This window comes from Gekko japonicus, unplaced genomic scaffold, assembly GCF_001447785.1.
Source record: "Gekko japonicus isolate JY-2015 unplaced genomic scaffold, Gekko_japonicus_V1.1 scaffold359, whole genome shotgun sequence".
Taxonomy (NCBI): Eukaryota; Metazoa; Chordata; class Lepidosauria; order Squamata; family Gekkonidae; genus Gekko; species Gekko japonicus.
Window position 1 is genome coordinate 439,620 of NW_015166431.1, and position 19,242 is coordinate 458,861.

Consider the following 19,242-nt stretch of genomic DNA (forward strand, 5'->3'; position numbering starts at 1 on the left):
AGCAGTTTCTGTCAGAGCTCTCTCAGCCCCACCTACCTCACAGGGTGTCTGTTGTGGGGAGGGGAAGGGAAAGGAGTTTGTAAGCCGCTCTGAGACTCCTTTGGGTAGTGAAGGGTGGGGTATAAATCCAATCTCTTCTCTTCTTCTCTTCTTCATGGGGCGCACAAGGGGGGGCTATGGACCTCCTGTGGGAACTGTGCTCAACTCTTCCCTTTGGACATTATTGTAGGAATGTGATGGAAATGTGGCTTAGCTGTGCCACTGGTATTGACATTTCTAAAGAATGTCTGCAGTTGCCCATAGATAATCTTCTGAACACAAAAACAAAATTCCTATGACTAGTCAGGCTTACCAAATGATAAGAATAGTGCTAGCCATTAAGATGCCAGGCTAGGTTACCCATCAGATGACTTGGCACCATCACCAAGTCACAGCCAATTTATGGCAACCCCATAGGATTTCCAAGGCAAGAGATAAGTTTGATAAATAAATAAATGTTCAGAGGTGGTTTGCCATTGCCTGCCTCCATGTCACAACCCTGGTATTCTATGGATATCTCCCTTCCAAATACAGATCAGGCTAGCCTGATTTTGTCAGATCTCCAAAGCTAAGCATGGGCGGCCCTGGCACCATCTTAATAGATGATAAATACAAATGGGAGAAATTATTCTAAACAGAAGGAAATAATCCTGTATTTAAATTATCTTTGAGCTATCAGATTGTCATTCTTCATAAAAATAATAGGTTTGATGCCACAAGATGAGTGGTGGTAGCACTGGCATTGATAGCTTTTAATGAGTCTTAGACACATTCCTGGAAGATAGGTCTATCAACAATTATTAGTTATGATAGCTAAATGGAACTTCATGGTTCCGAGGTATGATGCTAGTTGCAGGAGGGTATTTGCTAATTCTGGTCCTGATATAGAATCTTTATGCCTGCCCCCATGGAGCAAATAACAGCTACATGGTGCCACTTAAGGTCAGGAAAATGGTGTGTGTGTATGAAATGCCTAACCTGGAATGATGTGGGCCTACTTTTTTAATTTGAGAGAGAGAAAAAAGACTTGGAAGTGCTATACATGGCACTTTCAGCATCTTGTATGGTTTGGTTTGAAGCATACAGAAGATCAGAGTACTGGCTCCCCATCTCAAAGGTGACAGGCATACACTCAATTCGTTTCAAATGCACCCTCACAAAATGTAGAGAATGAGTGCGTGCAACACATATACAATGCAGGCACACTCAATGAAGAGCTGAGATTGACTAACACTGCCTATTATACACTACGTGGCGATCCCAGGTTTGTCTTCATGTAATGCAGGAAAACCCCTTTAAAGTCAGGATCTCTCAGTCCTAATCTGCCATTCAGTTTGACTCATTTACAAAATAAACTTCTCTACAATAGCACTTACTTGTGTCAAAAATGATAATGTGACCTTCAACAATGCAGTGGCGTTGAAGACAGTGTGGATGCCCACCTCATGGCTTTTGCTCCACCGTCTTCATTGTGGATAGTTTCAGGTGGGTAGTTATATTGGTCTGCAGTAGAAAAGCTAGATTCGAGTCCAGTAGCACCTCAAAGACCCACAAGATTTTTGGGGCATAAAGTTTTGAGAGTCAAAGCTCTCTTCGTCAGATACGAAGGGAGCTTTGACGATATCTAAGGTGCTACTAGACTTGAGTTTAGCTATTTCCATTGTGGTAACTGCTCATTGTTATTGCTGGGAGCATTTTAAAAAACCCCAAAAGAAACAGAACTCATTATTCTTTTCTGAAATGCTTTTAAGTGCCAGGAAGAATGTAAATGCCTTTTCACCCACCAAAAAGTCTTTCTTCAGTTCTGAGCTGAATTGCAATTCTGTCTCTTAAAGATCAAGGCCAAATCACACATGATGTCAGCAGACTTTTGTTTCAAGTTTCAACACAGAGGGTGCAGTGTGATTTTAAAGGCCAAACAGGTGTGTGGTTAGGGAGTACCAAATCCTCTCCTAACCTTTCACCTCCTTCAGGTGCTTTTTACCTAGCTGGGCTCACTTCTGGGATCAGAGCCTGGCTGGCAGAGACGTCCTGGTAGGACAGACTGCAAGGGAACATGTGGTGAGTGAGTGGAGGGTTCAGTAGTACATGCCGTTTGAAAATGCATCTCTGCCCTCCCACTTTACCTTGGAATGAGGCAGACCTCCCATAAAGTTCTGAATTTCCCTGCATCAGATATGATATTTCCCAGGATACTTTAACACTTTTCCTGGTGCATGGAAAAATTGGTTTTGTCCTCTAACGTTCAGAGGTAGCAAAATTCACTGCCATTATAACTTGAAAACAACTGTACCCTGACCCTCATGTTTACTAAGGAGAGGGAAAATCTATTTTTTTTCTTCCTGTTTTTTTGTGCCCTATTGCCCAGAATAAAAGAGCACTACTTTAAATGCCTTAGAATTTACATTTGCTGCTTCTGCTTTCCCTTTCCTTCACAGCACTGCAGAGACAATTTATCAGCATGATGGATGGATGGAAGTAAGGCAGGACACTGCAGTCAAGCTAGTGCAGATGGCTGTGGGGAAAAATCCTGGAAGAAATTCATGTGAGCCTATTTTCAATTACACACACTGTTCTTCTGTTTCATAGTGATTTGTTGATTCATATGTATGTACAGAGGTCCAAACGCGATCTGATGGGCCAAGAATTGGGGTGGATCCAACCATCCTCCAAGGAGCTCTCCTCCAACTTAAGTTGCTCTTCTTTTGGAGGAAGAGCCATTTAAGTAGGATGAAGGCTGGAGGAGGGCTTCCAACTTTGCTCAGTGGCATAGGAGGACAGGGGAAGGATCTATGTTACTCTGTCCTATTCAAGTACTAGGCTGAGAATAGAAAAGAAGTCCATGGATTAGGGGAGCTAAATCCACCTGCCTCTTCCCTTGCTGTACTCAGCTGTTTCAAGCACTGTCTTCCTCTGCCCATCTCACCTGCTGTGTTGGAGAAAAGTGTTTCAAGCAGTAGGGTGCTGCAAGGTAAGGCAGTGGGAGAAGAATTAACTCCCCTTACCTTCACTCTCTTCTAAATGTGAAAAATGGACCCTCTCATTCATATGTAAATGAGGCATGCATGTAGCTGCCTTGTTGTCTAGTTTGGCCCAGAGAGTGAAAGGGTACTTTTATTTTTAGGATCTCAAGTTTTAGAGCAGGCTTATGTATGATTTGTGACCCCCCAAGTAGACCTTTGCTGTGGTATTCCAGGCACTACAGAAGGCAGACATGTAAATCTGACTGACAGCCCTTGGTGGACCAACGTATATCGTGGGCTACATTCAGCTTCGGAGATCTGAAGTTGTGCAGGGTGTTCAGGCAGGTTTGGGAGCATATAAGATGCAGGAATGACTCTTCAAGAACAGTCTAGCAGAAGAAGAAGTGATTCCAAACAACTCTTATTACAAAGATCTGTTATATTTTTAAAAGGGTTCTTAAGGGTTGAGAAAGTTGATTATTGCATAGCGTCAATATATGTTATGAATGTACTGTTGTATATATTGTTCAAAATAAAAAACACTTATTGAAAAAAAAAAGAACAGTATTTCTTTCTGACCTCATGGCCTGACTGGAGAGTTTGAGCATGTCCCAACTCCCACCATTACAATCTATGGGCCAGAAATTGTCATCAAGTTCAGGTAACCAAACTGCTTCCAGGTGGGCCCTCCATCAGGTTGGCCCCTCTCCCTTATTCCCCTCCTCCAGAGGGCAGGTGCCAATTACCATAGCAATAACCTGGCCCCAAATGGGCAGGCTAACAGTGGTGCTGCTGCTCCTGACTGCCATTGCCAGCCTACCATGGCTTAATGCATAGTGACGACCCTTAGGAGTAGTTACAACTTGACCATTCACCCAGTCGTCTGCCTGAGGTTGAGGATGGTGGCAGCAGTGACTCCTTCTGGACATAGCCAGTTGGGTTCCAATGGTGGCAAACAGCTACTGCTTCCTCCCTCAGCTCTCTGAAAACAATGCTATGTGTCACTTGTACACATATGCGCACACACATAGATATAGCAAAGGAAGAAGGAGGGTCCCATCTCTTCAGGAGATCGGCCCAACAACTGCTTTGGGTACCCAGGGAAAGATCACAAGTATTATGGCTTGTTCTGTGATGGGGGATTAGGGATTGACATTGGTCCTGGCCAAGTTGGCAGTGAGGCATTCTGGGATACCCGGAGCCCCAGCAGTTGCTCAGCAATCACCCTACCTGCTCTTCACAGAATCTCTGAAAAACTGTTCAGAAGAACTAGGGAAGTAAACAGAACTGACTTCTGAAACTCTTCAGGGAAACTGTTTTTCTGAATCTGTTTCAGATAACCCACTACTGTGCTATAATTTTCAAAATCCCAAGCAATTAAATTGGTTCCAACAGAATAATAATGAAAAAGAGCTAAAATGTATTAACATGTCTTGAAGAAATGACTTATTTTGAAAGAAATGTTGCTAATATACAAAATATGCACTTTTAAGTACTTAACTTCATTGTAAAATATATCCTTTCTGCCAGCTTTGACCAACTTATGTTCTGAAACTCGCTTGAATCCCAATAGTAAACTCCTTAGGTATCATAGCTTTAGAACATGCTAAAATTATAAAAAAGTCTCAAAGAGATGCCCAGACATATAGTTGTTTTCTTAGAGACGGTAACTAGGTACTGAGTGTCTAAAATAAATGGCATAGTGAACATTATCATAATTATAGGGTAAATCTTATTTTTATTCATATTGTTTACTCATATTAGTATCGTATAGAAAACCTAAGCAGAACTGTTTGCTTCAGAATCCACCCTTCACCAAACATAAATAAAAAGATAAAAAATGGGAAAACAACTATTCTCATCCCATTTTTAAAACCTTTGCATTTGAGCAATAATACTTTAGCACTTACAACTCCTTTTACAAACTGCAGCAGCATTGCAGTTGTGCAAGTGATTAGCTCTTCTTCTTTCGGTTAAAGGTTGGATCATCCAGAAAGAAAACCTGCAGACTTGCAGCATTAATATCTGTCCATGGGGGAGTCACACAGTCAGGGATGATATTTAGGGAGGGCTGGAGGAGCAGCCCCCCCACCCTTTCAGGCATCATGTCATTATTCTTCAAAAAGAATCTCTATTTTGCATTATTGTGGTACAAAAAGATAATGGCAACAAAAATATTGGTTTTTTGGGGAAGGGATTCAATGAAACCTTTGAACCTAGCTGCTGCTCCCTCAATGAAATCTCTTTGGCTGGCCCCTCAACTGAAACCCCAAACGGTGCTCTCTGCATAAGTCTCTTTATGGCTGAGATGGCATTTAAGAAACAGCAGAAGCAGAAGCAGAAGACAGCTGCTCATCTGCTTTTCTCCTATCTGAATAAAATCCACGATTTTCAAGAACCACGTGAAACTTGCAATGCAGCTCCCAATGGATACCAGCTCCCATGGAGTTACTGTGACCACTGTGGCCTTTTTGTTTTCATATAGAGTACCATTTCCTGGCAAGCTGGCACTTAATTAGTGTCAGTACAATATTCTGTGACATGCCTTTCTGTGTTTTTCTCCAGGCCCATGTGAAGCAAGGCTTTAAGGAAACAGATGTTGGGAGGTTTTCAAAAATTAAGCAATTCCCCCTTTTCTTCTCTGAAGTGATGCATTTGAAAGCAAACGTGCATATACAATATTATGAACTATAACCAGATGCAGAAACATCTGAAGCAAATTAGCGTACCGTTGGTGGTGCCACCACTTGAGGACAGCTTGCTTGTACCCTGGGAGAATTTAAAAGTTATTACTTATGGCCTTAGTTTTTAACCTGACATATTAGCTTTCCTCATGGAGACAGACTTAGGGAGAGGAGTACCTCCAAATAACTGATTCTATTCATGAGGTAGAAAATCGTACTGTATGTTTACTACTAGGGGAAGAACTTCACATAGCACTTGACATGGGGTGGCTGCTAAACATGGCATCCCTGATTAAATCCCTATCTCAAAGTAGGCTCACATAATCCACAGTGCAATGGCATCACAATGTGCATTTCCCCACCCTTGCTGCATTTTTTTGGGCTTTTGGAAGGGGAAACACACAATGTGATGACTTATCTGATTGGTGACTGGCAGCTGTAATGTAACAGAAAGAGATATGACTATAGGCTCCCAGCTCTGTCATCTGAGTAGTATGCAGTAATGAAGGCAAAAGGAAAATGGCCGTGTGTGCGTGTGTGTGCGTGCGTGTGCCTGTGTGCCCGGAAACAATTAGTCACAGCCACTGTTTTGATTGTAATCAAACTATTAGTTGCTTAATCACACTAATTATTCAATTAATTATGTTAGACCTATTGTTAAGCATTTTAACTACAGCCACACAGATGCTGCTTGACTAGATCCTAAGCATGCTGCTACTGTAGTCACACATCCCCAGATGAAGGCTTTTCTTAACCCATTCTGTTGCATGTTTTAATATGCCCCCCCCCCAAGAAATGGCTGCTGTAGTTATCAAAGTAGTTCTAGGTGTTTTATTTATTTATGGAATTTACATCCTGCCTTTTGGCATTCAGCCCTCAAGGTGGCTCCTGTCACCCCTATGTACGCCCATCTTTTTCTGAACACCATTAAATTCCTTCTTAGCTGTAGTAATAAGTACTGATGCTTTGTTTGTATGTCAATGTAGTTCATGGGTCTTTCATCTTTTTAGCAGGGCTTCTGTGATTGTGACTGCAGCACAACAGGTAGAAATCCAACAAATAATATTCCCCCAAGCCTAGAGATGCAGCGATGAGAAGAATTTCACCTGTTCAAAATGGGTGCGCACGCGTCAATTGAGAGTTCTGTCTGCCAAACCACACTATACCGAGGGGGAAACTCATTTTTTAAACAAGGTAATTCCAAAGTTTAGAAATCCAGTCATATTCCCGATGATGCCATTAGCAGTGCAACCGAGGTTATGAATCCCCCTTTCCTTCTACTGGAAAAAAATGGGTAGCAGTGCCAGTTTTCGGAAGCAGCTCACTTGGTTTTTCAGTGCCTGAGCAGATGGCCAGCACACACAATGAAAAATATGATAAACCCGATTTAGTCCAGGTGCCCCATCAAAAGGTACCAGAACTGCAAACTTGATCGGAGGCAGGGTGGTGTAGTTAGAGTGATGAACTACAACTGGGGCAACCTGGGTTCAAATCTCCACTTTGCCCAAAATTCACTGACAAAACTGGAAGAGTCCTGTGAAGCAGAACAAGCCCAGCATGACCAAGGCACCATGGCTATTATGCTGCATGTTTTGATCCAATCCAGTGCTTCAAGTGACAGCCTAGGCCAGTGACATTCACCCAGTGAGTGACTTGGTGGCCACATGTGGCTCTTCTGATCTCTCATGTTTTAGGAAAATGGGCAAGGACACTGCCCGGTTGAGCTCGTTGTTGGCAGGTAGTTTGAATGTTGAAACAGCTGCTGCCAGGGAGACTGGAGGACAGGGGAGCTCCTGGAAATGCAAGCCTCATGCTAGGGATGGAAGTTGAAAGGCCAATATTCTCCAGCACCCCTGTACCTTTTCCCATACCCTCAGCATTCTCATCCCAGCACCAAGCAGCAGTTGGTAGGATAGCAAGCTGCCTACATGGAGACTTCCCTCCCCATCCTGTCAAAATTGTATAAGAATCAACTTCTGTTTTCTATTGTGCTACTGAGCTCCCTTCCCCATGCCAATTTTCACATGTGCTAGCTCTCTCGGTTGTGTCCTATCCATGGGCCCCTGGATTCTGACATGCTGATCACACCTAGCCTCAGCCCTCATGTTTGCCCCTCTTTGGATTTAGTGCCTAGAATCACAACTTGCCCTCCTTCTCAGCCAAATGCCCTTTCTAGCATCCAGCAGCAGTTGGTAGGATAGCAAGCTGCCTACAGAGAGACGTCCCTCCCCATCCAGTCAAAAGCTTAGGCTTCCAAGCTGTTTTCCTTTCTAAGCCTGCTTTGGAGTGTCACCACTTTCCTTTCAGCCCCAGACTTCTGGGTATAGCAGTATTCCTTCCCCCTTGCTGGAGCCTGAAGCGAAGTCCAATTCTTGTGGACCAGGGACATTAGAAGTGTTGTCCCAGGCACATACGAGAACAACTGCTCCGCTAGCAGACTGACTGGGTGGAACTCTGTTTGGCAGGAAATCCAGGACCCAGCTTCTTATTTATTTTGTGCAGGGCTTTTTTTTCTGGGGGAGCATGCCAGAATGGAGTTCTGGAACCTCTTTGATAAAATTCTTTTTAAAATGTTTCACTTTGCTCCCCAATGGGAACCCAAAGCACTTTACAACACTGTCCACTCATCCTCCATTGTACCCTCAACACAACAATCATGTGAGGCAGATTAGGCTGAGAATGAGTGACTGACCCAAGGTCACCCAGCAAGCTCCCATGGCAGAGGGGGGACTCAAATCTGGGTCTCTGAGATCCTAGTTCAACACTAACCACTGCACCATGCTGGACCGGGGGAACGATATCAAAAAGAGGTATGGTTCACAGCTCTTGTATTAAAGCGTTTGTCACTCTGCTCCAGAGTGCATTCATAGCAGCTTTCCTCCCTAAAATAGGTAACTTCAATTTTGGATTTGGGCAGAAACTGCCTAACCAGCATACTCTTATAATCAAGATTCCTCAAACTTCTTTTAATTAACAACAGAAACTGCCTAAGAGCCAGCAAACTCATGCATTTCTACCCAAAAACCTGCTGGCTGAAGCAGGGGGCCTAATTTAAAGACACTTTCCTTGAGATACTTTTGAACACTGTCCATCAAGTCTGGGGAGGAGAACACAGCTATAGCCAAGCAGCTTTGTAATAAACAGACCCACAGGTGTGTGTGTGGGGGTGTGTGCATGTCCAAAACTGGTGGCCCTGGGAGCAGCTTTTCTAGAATTCAGACTATTCTTCTTGGAAGTTGTGAAAGGGCAGGTCATGGATATTCAGTGGGCCTCTGAAGCTGCAAGGGAGGCTGTTCCGCACAACCTGGAGAATGAGATCTATATCCTTCAAGGCCTCCTCCCATATAGCCTCATACAATTTTTCTTTTCTTTTATGGTTTGGGGACCAATAAAACTGTAAGACCTGAGTGGCTTACATTTGAGGAGTTCATGCATTCTTCTTTGCTGACAACTGCAGCTGATCTCAGATCTCAATCCATGGAGCCAAGCTTGGAGAGACCCACTTCAACCCTTCTGTTCAAGCTGGGATCTTCCTGGCTTGTGCAGGTGGCCTGCAGGGGCACCATCTGTTTGCCCTGACTCTTTTCTGCCATCACTTGCATCTTTCAAGGACTGCCACATCACATTGCATGAGACTGCAGGGGTGGGGGGAGGGTACTGGCTTATTGGTATGTATGAGTGGTCTACTAGGGGGAACCAACTTCCCCAAAAGATACGACACACATACAGCCCCCACCAAGCTTCCAATTATTCATCAATAAATGCAACTGAACAGAATGATAAAGACCTCCCTTTGTTTTTGCTTCTGACTGGGAAGAAAGCAGCCAACGAATCAATAAACTCAAAGGGATTGTTTGTTACTAGACAGGCATCCTTTACTTAAAATCCACTGCAGAGTTTGAAGTTGGGTTTTTCTAAATAAAGGCCTTACAGCCTACAGGGAGAGGGATGAGTCCTGTGCTAATTAGTGCTGGTACACCAGGGACAAACAGGCCCATCTACAGGGGAAATTTGTTTTGGAAACTGACTGGATCAGCTAACATTCCAAGCCCCAAAAGAGGATCCCAGTACCCAAGAAGACATTATTCTTTCTAACTCTCTAAAACAACAATAGCTCACTGGAAATATAATGCAATTTTTAAAAATCAGTATTACTGCAATAATTCTTACACCAGGTAAGTTATTATCTTGGTACTGTACTGGGGTGGGGGCGAGGGCCTAATACAAACTGTGCTCACATAGATCACAGTTTTCACAAAACATTAACCCTCCAAAACATGCACTGTATCCCAGACTAGAATGCTGGGATTTCTGAGAATTCTCTTTCCATGGGCCTTGCTTTTCGGACTATAACAGCTGAGAACGTGACTGCGTCTGCCTGACATGGGCCAAAGGGCACCCCAACCACAGAGGGTAGCTGGACCCTCGCACACTCACCAGGCAGTTCATGATTTCCACTCCATTTGGATTAACCGTTAGTGCTTCATTGTACAATTGCTTAGCCTCCTCCAAGCTGCCGTTCATCTCTGCAAGCCTCCCACGCATGTACAGCACAGTGTGAGATGTGGGAAAGAGACTGGCTGCCTCCTGGATACAGAAGCCCGCTTCTTTGAGATGCTGTTGTTCCATGAACAGTTCAGCTACCAAAAAAAAAGAAAAAGCAATTTATTTTAATGTGTTCCTAATCTTTATTCTGGCAAGTGCAACTGAGAAACATTGAGAGTGTTAGTAGCTGAAGACTGTGATGTTGTGCAACAAGTAAAACGTACCTGTTTATGACATAATCATGAGTTTTTTGGAGTTTTAGGAATTGCATATTTAAGGTCTTCTAATAGGGGTTTACTTATTGGCCATACAATAAATCTGTTGCTTGCTTCACTGAAGAAGAAGAGGAGGAGGAGGAGGAGATTGGGTTTATACCCTGCCCTTCATTACCCGAAGGAGTCTCAGAGTGGCTTACAATCTCCTTCCCCTTCCTCTTCCCCTCCCCACAACAGACACCCTGTGAGGTAGGTGGGGCTGAGAGCTCATGAGAACTGCTCATGAGAGAACAGCTCTGAAATAATGTGTAACTGACCCTAGGTCACACCAGCAGTGACAGCCACCCATTGTACCCTAGGCTGGGTGGTTGCCCCATTTTCTCTGTTCCCTCACACAACTTCACACCCAGCTCTCTTCTCTGCTTTGCTGTCATTTCCTCTCTGGCCTACAGAAAAAGTACCCTGGAGGCATCAGCCTCAACCTCTTCTGCTTGTACTTTAAATGCTTTCCTATGTCAGGTTCCACAGCCAACAACTAAGTACACACTTATCAAAAAGGTTATACTTTATTGCAGAGCTATAGATGCATTAACAAAGTCTCTGCCGTGGATTCTGGGTTGAATTGGCTCCACCTGGAGCTCGGTCGGTACCCCTGGCCGGGTGGCTGCCACAGTCCTGAAGGGGTCAGGAACAAATGGGTCGACGTCGTCTTTGGGACTGCTCCCTTCCCAGCGGCAGTCACCGGAGGTGTGGTAGTCACTGGTGCCTTCACCTGGGTCATGGGAGTCTCCCCCCGAGACGTGGTGGGGACCGGGATCCCCCCCCTTGGAGGGAACCTGTTTCTCCTCTTCGGAGGGGACCTGTTTCTCCTCTTCGTCGCTCATCTCAGATAGAGAGAGGCGCGCAGATAGAGAATGAGGGATTCATAACAGAATGTCAGGTTCCACAGTCAACAACTGAGTACACGCTTCTCAGAAAGGTTATACTTTATTGCAGAGCTATGGATGCATTAACAAAGTCACTGTTAGGAATGGTGTCGCCCCTGCAAGCATAATGGGATATAGGGGATTCGTATGCACTCCCCCTCCTTAGGCCAATTGGCCACATTCCCGTGCACGGGAGAAGGAGCCCCAGGCCGTTAGGGCCGAAGCTGAGAACCGAAAGTGCTCCCATGGTTCCCCTGAATCCCAGACACTACACACCACCTGCAAGGCTATAGATAAGCAAGCATTACAGAAGCCAAGAAGGAATGCAGCGTACTTGTTACACAGGCAAGTGAATACCCCACCTGACATCCTGTCACACCTGGGTCACAGGCAATGCTCCCTCTAAACTGTGGCGTCTCATGAGCAAAAATTCTACTTTGTAAGCAAATGGCATGAAAGTTGTGAACAAGCAATTTGGCTACTGCATAAATTAGTTTGCTCTGGAGCCATCCTTCGTGAGCGAAGACAAAAATGTGTGAGCCGGAGGCTAAAAAACTGTGAGCTGGCTCACACTAACTCAGCTTAGAGGGAACATTGGTCACAGGTAGGGTTGCCATCCTTCAAGTGGGGCCTGGACTTCTCCCAGAATTACAAGTGATCTCTCGACTGCAGGGATCGGTTCCTCTGAGGCAAATGGTAGTTGTGGAGAGTAGATTCTATGGAATCACATCCCCGCTGAGCTCCCTCCTCTCCCCAGCCTCTACCTCCGAAATCTTCAGAAATTTCTCAAGCCAGAGGTGGCAGCCCTAGTCACAGGGCTTTGTGTCCATGGCCCAGCAACAGGGGTGGGGCCACCTGGGTGGCATTTCTAGGGCCACTGTTCTTACTACTCCTCATTGTTTGGGTTACAAAGACACTCAGCCATTCCTCACAACTTTCCAGGTGGTTCCACTGTTAAAGAAACCAAGTGATACATAGCCAGGCATCCTCATTCCCTATGGCTACTTCTCCCACTGCCTATGTACTGTGGCTAGAAAGTAAATCATCTGGAGATCCCAGGCAGAAGCTGCCTTATGCTCGTTATTCAGCCAGGCTAGGAGCAGCCTCCAAGGTCTTAGGCAGGGGTCCCTGGCGTCTGAGATCATTCCCCTTTTTACTAGAAATGATAGGGACTGAACATAGAAACGCATGCATGTGAAGCATTTAGCCTATTACTACGAGCTATGAGCTCTAAGACTGAAAAGGCAGCAGAATATATTTAGCAACAAAAATGTCACAAATGCAGAATTAAGGTGAAAACACTTCTCACACACAAAGCTACATAACGTCATGAAGAACAAAACAAGCCAACTCTGCAAAATGGAACACACTGTTAACGTTTAGCACTTTCCCTACATTCTTGAAACCTTGCCGACCTTAGCTCCATAATCCACACAATCCTGTAAAATAGGTCATTGTCAGAGCTGGCAGTCTGGAGGCAAGCTGACACTAAGCAGGCTCTGGAGCCACAAAGCAGGCAGACAGTCAAGAGCAGTTCTGGCTGTATTTATGCAATAAGCTGCACAGACCAAGAAGCCAGGCATGTCAGAAGCTTTGTTGTGCCAGGTGGAACTCTGTTGCCTCCCATGTGTCACTGGACCCCTGTTGAGCTGGTAGCTGCAATACTACATTATCACCATTTGCAGGGGTGGTGGAGGAAAGTGCCATCAAGTCACAGCTTACTCATGGCAAGAGATGATCAGAGGTGATTGCCATTGCCTGCCTCTGCGTAGCAACCTTGAACTTCCTTGGTGGTCTTCCATCCAAGCATTAACCTGCCTAGCTTCTGAGATCTGATGAGATCAGGCCAGCTAGAGCTATCCAGGTCAGGGCATCATTTCCTGTGGTGTTAAAATGGCACAGGCCACCTGCTATCCCTTTTTTGGTAAGCTCAGATGGGGGGACAGGCAATAGGGTTAAGGGAAGAAGATAAACTATGAAGGATTAGACCAACGTTCCATTCAGACCAGCATCCTGTTTCACACAGTGATCAACCATTTGTCCTTGAAGGACAACAGACCAGGCATGGAGGTCCAAGGCCTTCTCTTGAAGTTGCTTCCTAACACTGGTATTCAGAGGTCTACTGCCTCTGGATGTGGAGATTCCCTTTATTCACCATGCCAACAGCCACTGATGGACCTCTTTTCCAGTTTCCTGAACTATGCTGCCAAAAATTTGTTTGAGATGCTGCAATCACACACACTAAATAATCCACTTTCAATCCACTTTCCAACTGGATTTTACTGTGTGAACTGGCAAAATCCAGTTGGAAAGTGCACTGAAAGTAGATTGAAAGTGGATTTAGTGTGTGTGACTGCAGCCCTAGTCCCTCATCCCATATCATCCCACAGAGCTTGACGGAAGTCTTTCTGATTTCAGAAGTCTGTATGCAAGTGCCTAGGCAAGATGGAGTTTGTTTCCTCCTCGCAAGAACTGTAGACAGGACACAAATTCCAATTCAGGAATCTGCATTTGGACATCGTGTAGACAGGACACAAATTCCAATTCAGGTATCTACATTTGGACAAGGGATATATGGCAATAAGCTGGGTTTCTGCCTGTCATGAACAAACAGGTTTATTTGTGACGTCTGAATGCAACCTGTCAGGACTCAGAACCGTAGCTGGAGAGAAAGAAGCAGCATGCTGCTGTGTGACCTCAAAGTACTAACAGTTGGGGCTGCTTCCACATGGCAACAATTCTCTGTGTAACTCTTGTTACTATTGTGAACACAAAGGCATTTGCAGCAGCAATGGAGCATCCACATGGCAATTTTCCCTACACTTTTCTTGCCCGCCTACTGTGGCTACCGTTTTCCTCTCAGCCCACCCCACCCCACCATCAGGCTATTTTGGGGCTTTAAACATGGTAATTGCTCAATCACTATAATGATGTATTGACATGATCTATTAGTTCCTGGAAAGAAAAATGAAAGCTGGAAATTCAGAAGAACTGGTAGATCATGGTAACATAATGTCATAACATTATACTGATCTAGCAATAACTGATTATTTTTAAAAAGCAACCAAATAGTCCAATGGTAACACAGTGGGGAATTTTTATTTTTAGTATTTTTAAATTTCAGTTTACAAAGACACAAACGTAAAACATAAACTGCTATCATCTACAATCATTTAAATCACAGATCTACAATTATCTACAATTATAAACATCTATAATCATCTAGATCATACATAAAACATAAACACAGTTATCTGAATCAGTCAAAAATAAGCTACAATCACCTAAGCCATACAATTATCACAATCAAATCATATATCTCATATAGAACTTCCTTATGTATACTCTAGATTTTTTTACTTCTGTTGAGATATCGTTATTCTATCTTTACCAGCTATCTAATAATAATTTTATTACAAACATATATTGCCAAACTCTTTTTAACATTTTCTATTTATTCTTGACTTTCAGCTACATAACTGAAAAATACTTTCCATTTTTCTTGAAATTCCGAGATTGGTCTATTGTGTATATAAGATGTTAATTTTGCCATTGTTGCATAGTCATTTAATTTATTCTTCCATTCCTTCAGATCAGGACAACTTTCTGCTTTCCATTTTGCCACAAATATTACTCTTGTCACCATCACCATATACTGAAATATTTCACTGTGTATTTTTGTAATATTGCTTGGTAAAATATTTAATAACATAGTTTTGGGATCCATCACAAAGTTGAATTTTAATATCTTTTGCATTTCTTCATGTACTTCTATCCAATATTTTCTTGCTTGCAAGTCCACCACATATGGAAGAAAGTTGCATCTGTATTCTGACATTTCCAGCACGTCCCATTATATACTTTATTAGTTTTTGCAATATCTTTGGGAGTAACGTACCATCTAAAAACATGTTATACCAGTTCTCCCTTAATATTTGACATCCAGTAAGTTTTCCCACTGGCTCATGCTTATATTTTATCCAAGATTTTGTAACCATTTTATCATACAATTTTTGACTTGCTCTGTTTCTGTATCTTGTTGCAATAACATTTCCTAATAGGTGCTTTAAATCTCAAGTGATTAATTGTTCAAAAGCCGTTTTCTCTCTTAACAGACCCCCTTCTTTAGCTATTTGTTCTCACAGTGGGAAATTTTTAATAATGTACAACTTCTGTCCAGACTGCTTGATGATGACCGTTGACTGTACTTGCCCTCTAATGATTGGAGGAAAGCTGGTTTGAGAAAGAGTCTACGAAAGACAGGGAAAGTATGACTGGAATAATATTAGACCGCAACATTATGTGGATGCTTTAAAAAAACGCTGCAGTTCAGTAGCTAATGTAGAATTAAACCTTGATAATGAAGCCGCCCCCCCATCAGGCTGAGCCAATGGGATGCCTCTGGGGATGTTTGTGGGGGGGTAGTATATGTGGAGCTATCCTGGGCCCTGGTAGAGCAACACTGCCCTATTCTTTCTCAGTTCTGTAGCTTAGCATGGTTTACTATAAGAGGCTCCAGTGAACAAAGAGATGCACCCTGATGTTCACAGGGTGATCCCTTCCAGATCTTAGCCATGGCTCTGCTCCCCCAACAATGCCTCTGCTACTGGAGAGCCCAGCACAGCTCCCGTCCTGTCCCCACCATCTCCTCGGCAGCTGGCAACCCCAGCATGGCTCCATGGCTTCACCGTGATTCCCACCCACTCCTGCCCCATCACTTTCACTGCCCAAGAGCCCAGTGCAGCTCCGGGACTCTATCGTGGGGCCTGTGGCAGCTCTCACCTACCCACCTCACTGTTGTAGCCACTGCCAGACAATTTTGTTTTGGGCAGATTTAATCCCTCCAATGTATTTTTTTCCCCTGTAGACCTGGGGTGTCGCCCTAAGTTTACAGAACTATCTGTTTTTAGTCAGTGTGGGCCTAATCCATGGATTTACATATTAAAGATTTAAATATTACCCACATTTGATTATTAGAATATAAAATGGAAGTTGCATTTTCCCCTTGAGCTCTGTTCAATAAGATTTTGAATAACTGAATACCTGCAAAATCTTCATATCAGGGATGCAACTGTGTGTTGTTAGCTCATAGCCACAGTATATAACAGATAGATCAATATCTTTTTTTTTAGAAGAAAAAAGGGACTAATAAAAATGGAGTTGCTCTGCTATTTACTTTGTTCAACAAGAAGTAATTGTTCTACAGCTTTTTAAAGTGGGAAATATTGAACAAGAATACTAATGCAGCTACTGACACTATCAATTCAATTCTTTTTGTTAATGCAAAACTAAGATTTATTATGCCCAACATGCAACTGTTATTAAGTCCTCACAAAACCTTCAGAAGAATACGTTTCATTTTTATTGAACCATTTGTTTAAAACTGAAATATGTGACACTGAAAGGAATGTGGTAATTCTTCTTTATGACTATTGGGGAAAATATATATATTATTAATTATTATTATTATTTCATTGTCTGGAAATCCACCTTTGGTTAGCAGCTACAAGGCTGGAATACTGCTATAAGAGCTGACTTCATTAGATATTGCTATTGCATTTGTAACAAGAAATGGAATTGGAAAAATATTTTTGAATTCTCAGGTGCCAGATTTAATGGGAGCGGGTGGGGTTGTTCAGGCTGCATATGAATTGCTGTGTATTGGGTTGTAAATTAGGACATTTTTTAATTTGAAGGCAATTCTGGATCTTATACGCAGTACTATAAGACAGAATTAAAAAAAGAAAATAGTCAAGAAAAATATTTTAAAATGCTTTTTTCTATCAACAGTGATTTTCTATCAACTCATTTTCCCCTCCCCACTATTTTCTCTGTTACTTCCCTGAGAGCCCTCATAACCTCTGCCTTTTTCCTGCTTCCTTCTCTCCTTTCCACTTACCAGTCAGCCTACCTTTATCTGCCCCTCCCTTCTTCAGCTTTCCCACTTTCCCTCCTCCTGGAAACATCTACCCGGGAAAACCAGTTGCATGGTGCCAACCACCAGGTCAGACCCCGTTGTGGTGGGGAACCTGCGAGGATTTATGTAGGGCAACTCATTTTCCCTTGTACACCCTTCCCCACACTATTTCCTCTTTCTCTTGCCCTTTCAACCCCCTTTCCCTGCTTCCTTTTCTCATTCCCTCCCAGTGACCAACCTACCCTTTTTCTGTTGGCCATCTTCAGCTACATTTATTATTATTTACTTCGTTTATATGCTCCACAACATGGAGCCAAAGCAGCTTACATCATTCTCCTTTCCTCTATTGTATCCTCATAACAACCCTGTGTGGTGGACTAGGCTGAATGCGTGTGACTGTCCCAAGGCAGAGTGGTGATTCAAATGTGGGTCTCCCAGATCCTAGTCTGAAATTCTAACCACTATACCATGCAGGCTTTTATGAGGTGGCAGTTGTTGAATAATAACAGCCTTAGTACTGTGTTGGTGGTGATCATTACTACTTCCTCACACTCCAACCATTTCCCTGGTTACTTCTGTAGAAACCAGTAAGGTTAGCTGGTGGTGGCTTGTAATCCCCATGGTGATATTAGGGTGTGTTTTTTTAAAAGCACTGCTACTGTTGCCTCAGTTTCGGCTCTAACCCTCTGTTTCTTGACTTGCTGAAGTAAGCCATCTGAGTGTTATTAACTACTGTCAAAGAATACCAGAAGTGTTTACATGAAATGCACATCACAACAATCACTAGCAGCAGAAATATTATTAAGGCTTTAAATCATAGCCCATTTGTCCCCCCCCCCCAAGTTCTGAGGAGGGTATCGCTAAACTAAACTGTATTTCTTATTCCCAGCTTGGGAACACAACCCATACAACCTTTTGTGATGTGAAAAAGTCACCACAAGTTTTTAGCTTTGTGCAGCCCTGCAGCGGCTGGTACCAGCCTGTTGACCGCCATGTCCAACTTCCATGTCCCCCACAAATGGGGAAGGTGAGGCAGGACCCTCGGTGCCAGAGAACCTCAAGACCAACTCTCCCACTATGGAGGAGAAGACAGATGGGCCCAACCACCTACCTGGCAGCGGGAGATGGGCCATGGTGACAGAGGGAGAACGGAGGTAAAGAGGCCTCCGGTGAAGACAGACCCACAACAAAGCCCCCCAAACGGTCTGCTGAGAGAGAAGGATCACTCCTCCCTTTTAAAATCAGCTGCATACAGATCAGCCCAGCCACAGCCCCCCCGCCCAGGTGCATCAGAGCAAGAGAGGCATCGATGCAGACCCATGCCCCAGTGATGGAATTGCTATCACAGGCAGGGCTGGGAAGGGCGAGACAGACGCCTAGGACACACACAACTCAGCTGCATTCAGGCACCCCAGATCGAGAGCCTATACCTGTGCACAGCGGGGTGAGGCTCAGTGAGGGGTAAAGGGGGAAGTGAGGTGAGGAGAGGGGATAAAAGAGAAGCTCCTAGGCTGGCCAAGGAGGATGACTGAAAGCTGGAGACGAATCTTGGAGCTGAGTTAGAGTGAGCAAGTGACAGAGCCCTAAGTAGAGGAGGCAGAGGGTGCTGTAACCCCCTCCCCACTTATATCCAATCTATCTGGACTGTGAAGTTCTCCTCAGTTAGGAAAAGATCACGGTGTGGTGGAGGGAGGGCCCCTAGATGCAGACAAGCTGCTATCATCCATTGATGAAAAAGGTGTGTTAGCCAATGTGAGACTAGCCAATTAAGAGTTGGCCTTCTGCTGGGACTGCCAGTTCTTGGAAGGCACAAGTCTAGCCACTCAGGCCAATTCCAGGTTTGGAAATTCTGGGGGATTTGGGGGTGGAGTTTGGGGAGAGCAGAGTTTGGGGAGTGGAGAGACCTTAGTAGGGTATAATGCCATAGAGTCCTGGGACTTGCGTACAGTGTTT

The 19,242-nt window shown here is 43.9% G+C and overlaps 1 protein-coding gene across 1 annotated transcript in view; it reads right to left on the reverse strand.

The window, feature by feature from the left end:
• Positions 1–19,242, reverse strand: part of TTC7A (tetratricopeptide repeat domain 7A) — a 224,768-nt gene that overhangs the window by 33,775 nt on the left and 171,751 nt on the right. The window contains exon 19 of the mRNA XM_015411853.1: positions 10,124–10,326. Coding sequence (XP_015267339.1) covers positions 10,124–10,326 — 203 coding nt within the window. The remainder of the gene's footprint in view (positions 1–10,123; positions 10,327–19,242) is intronic.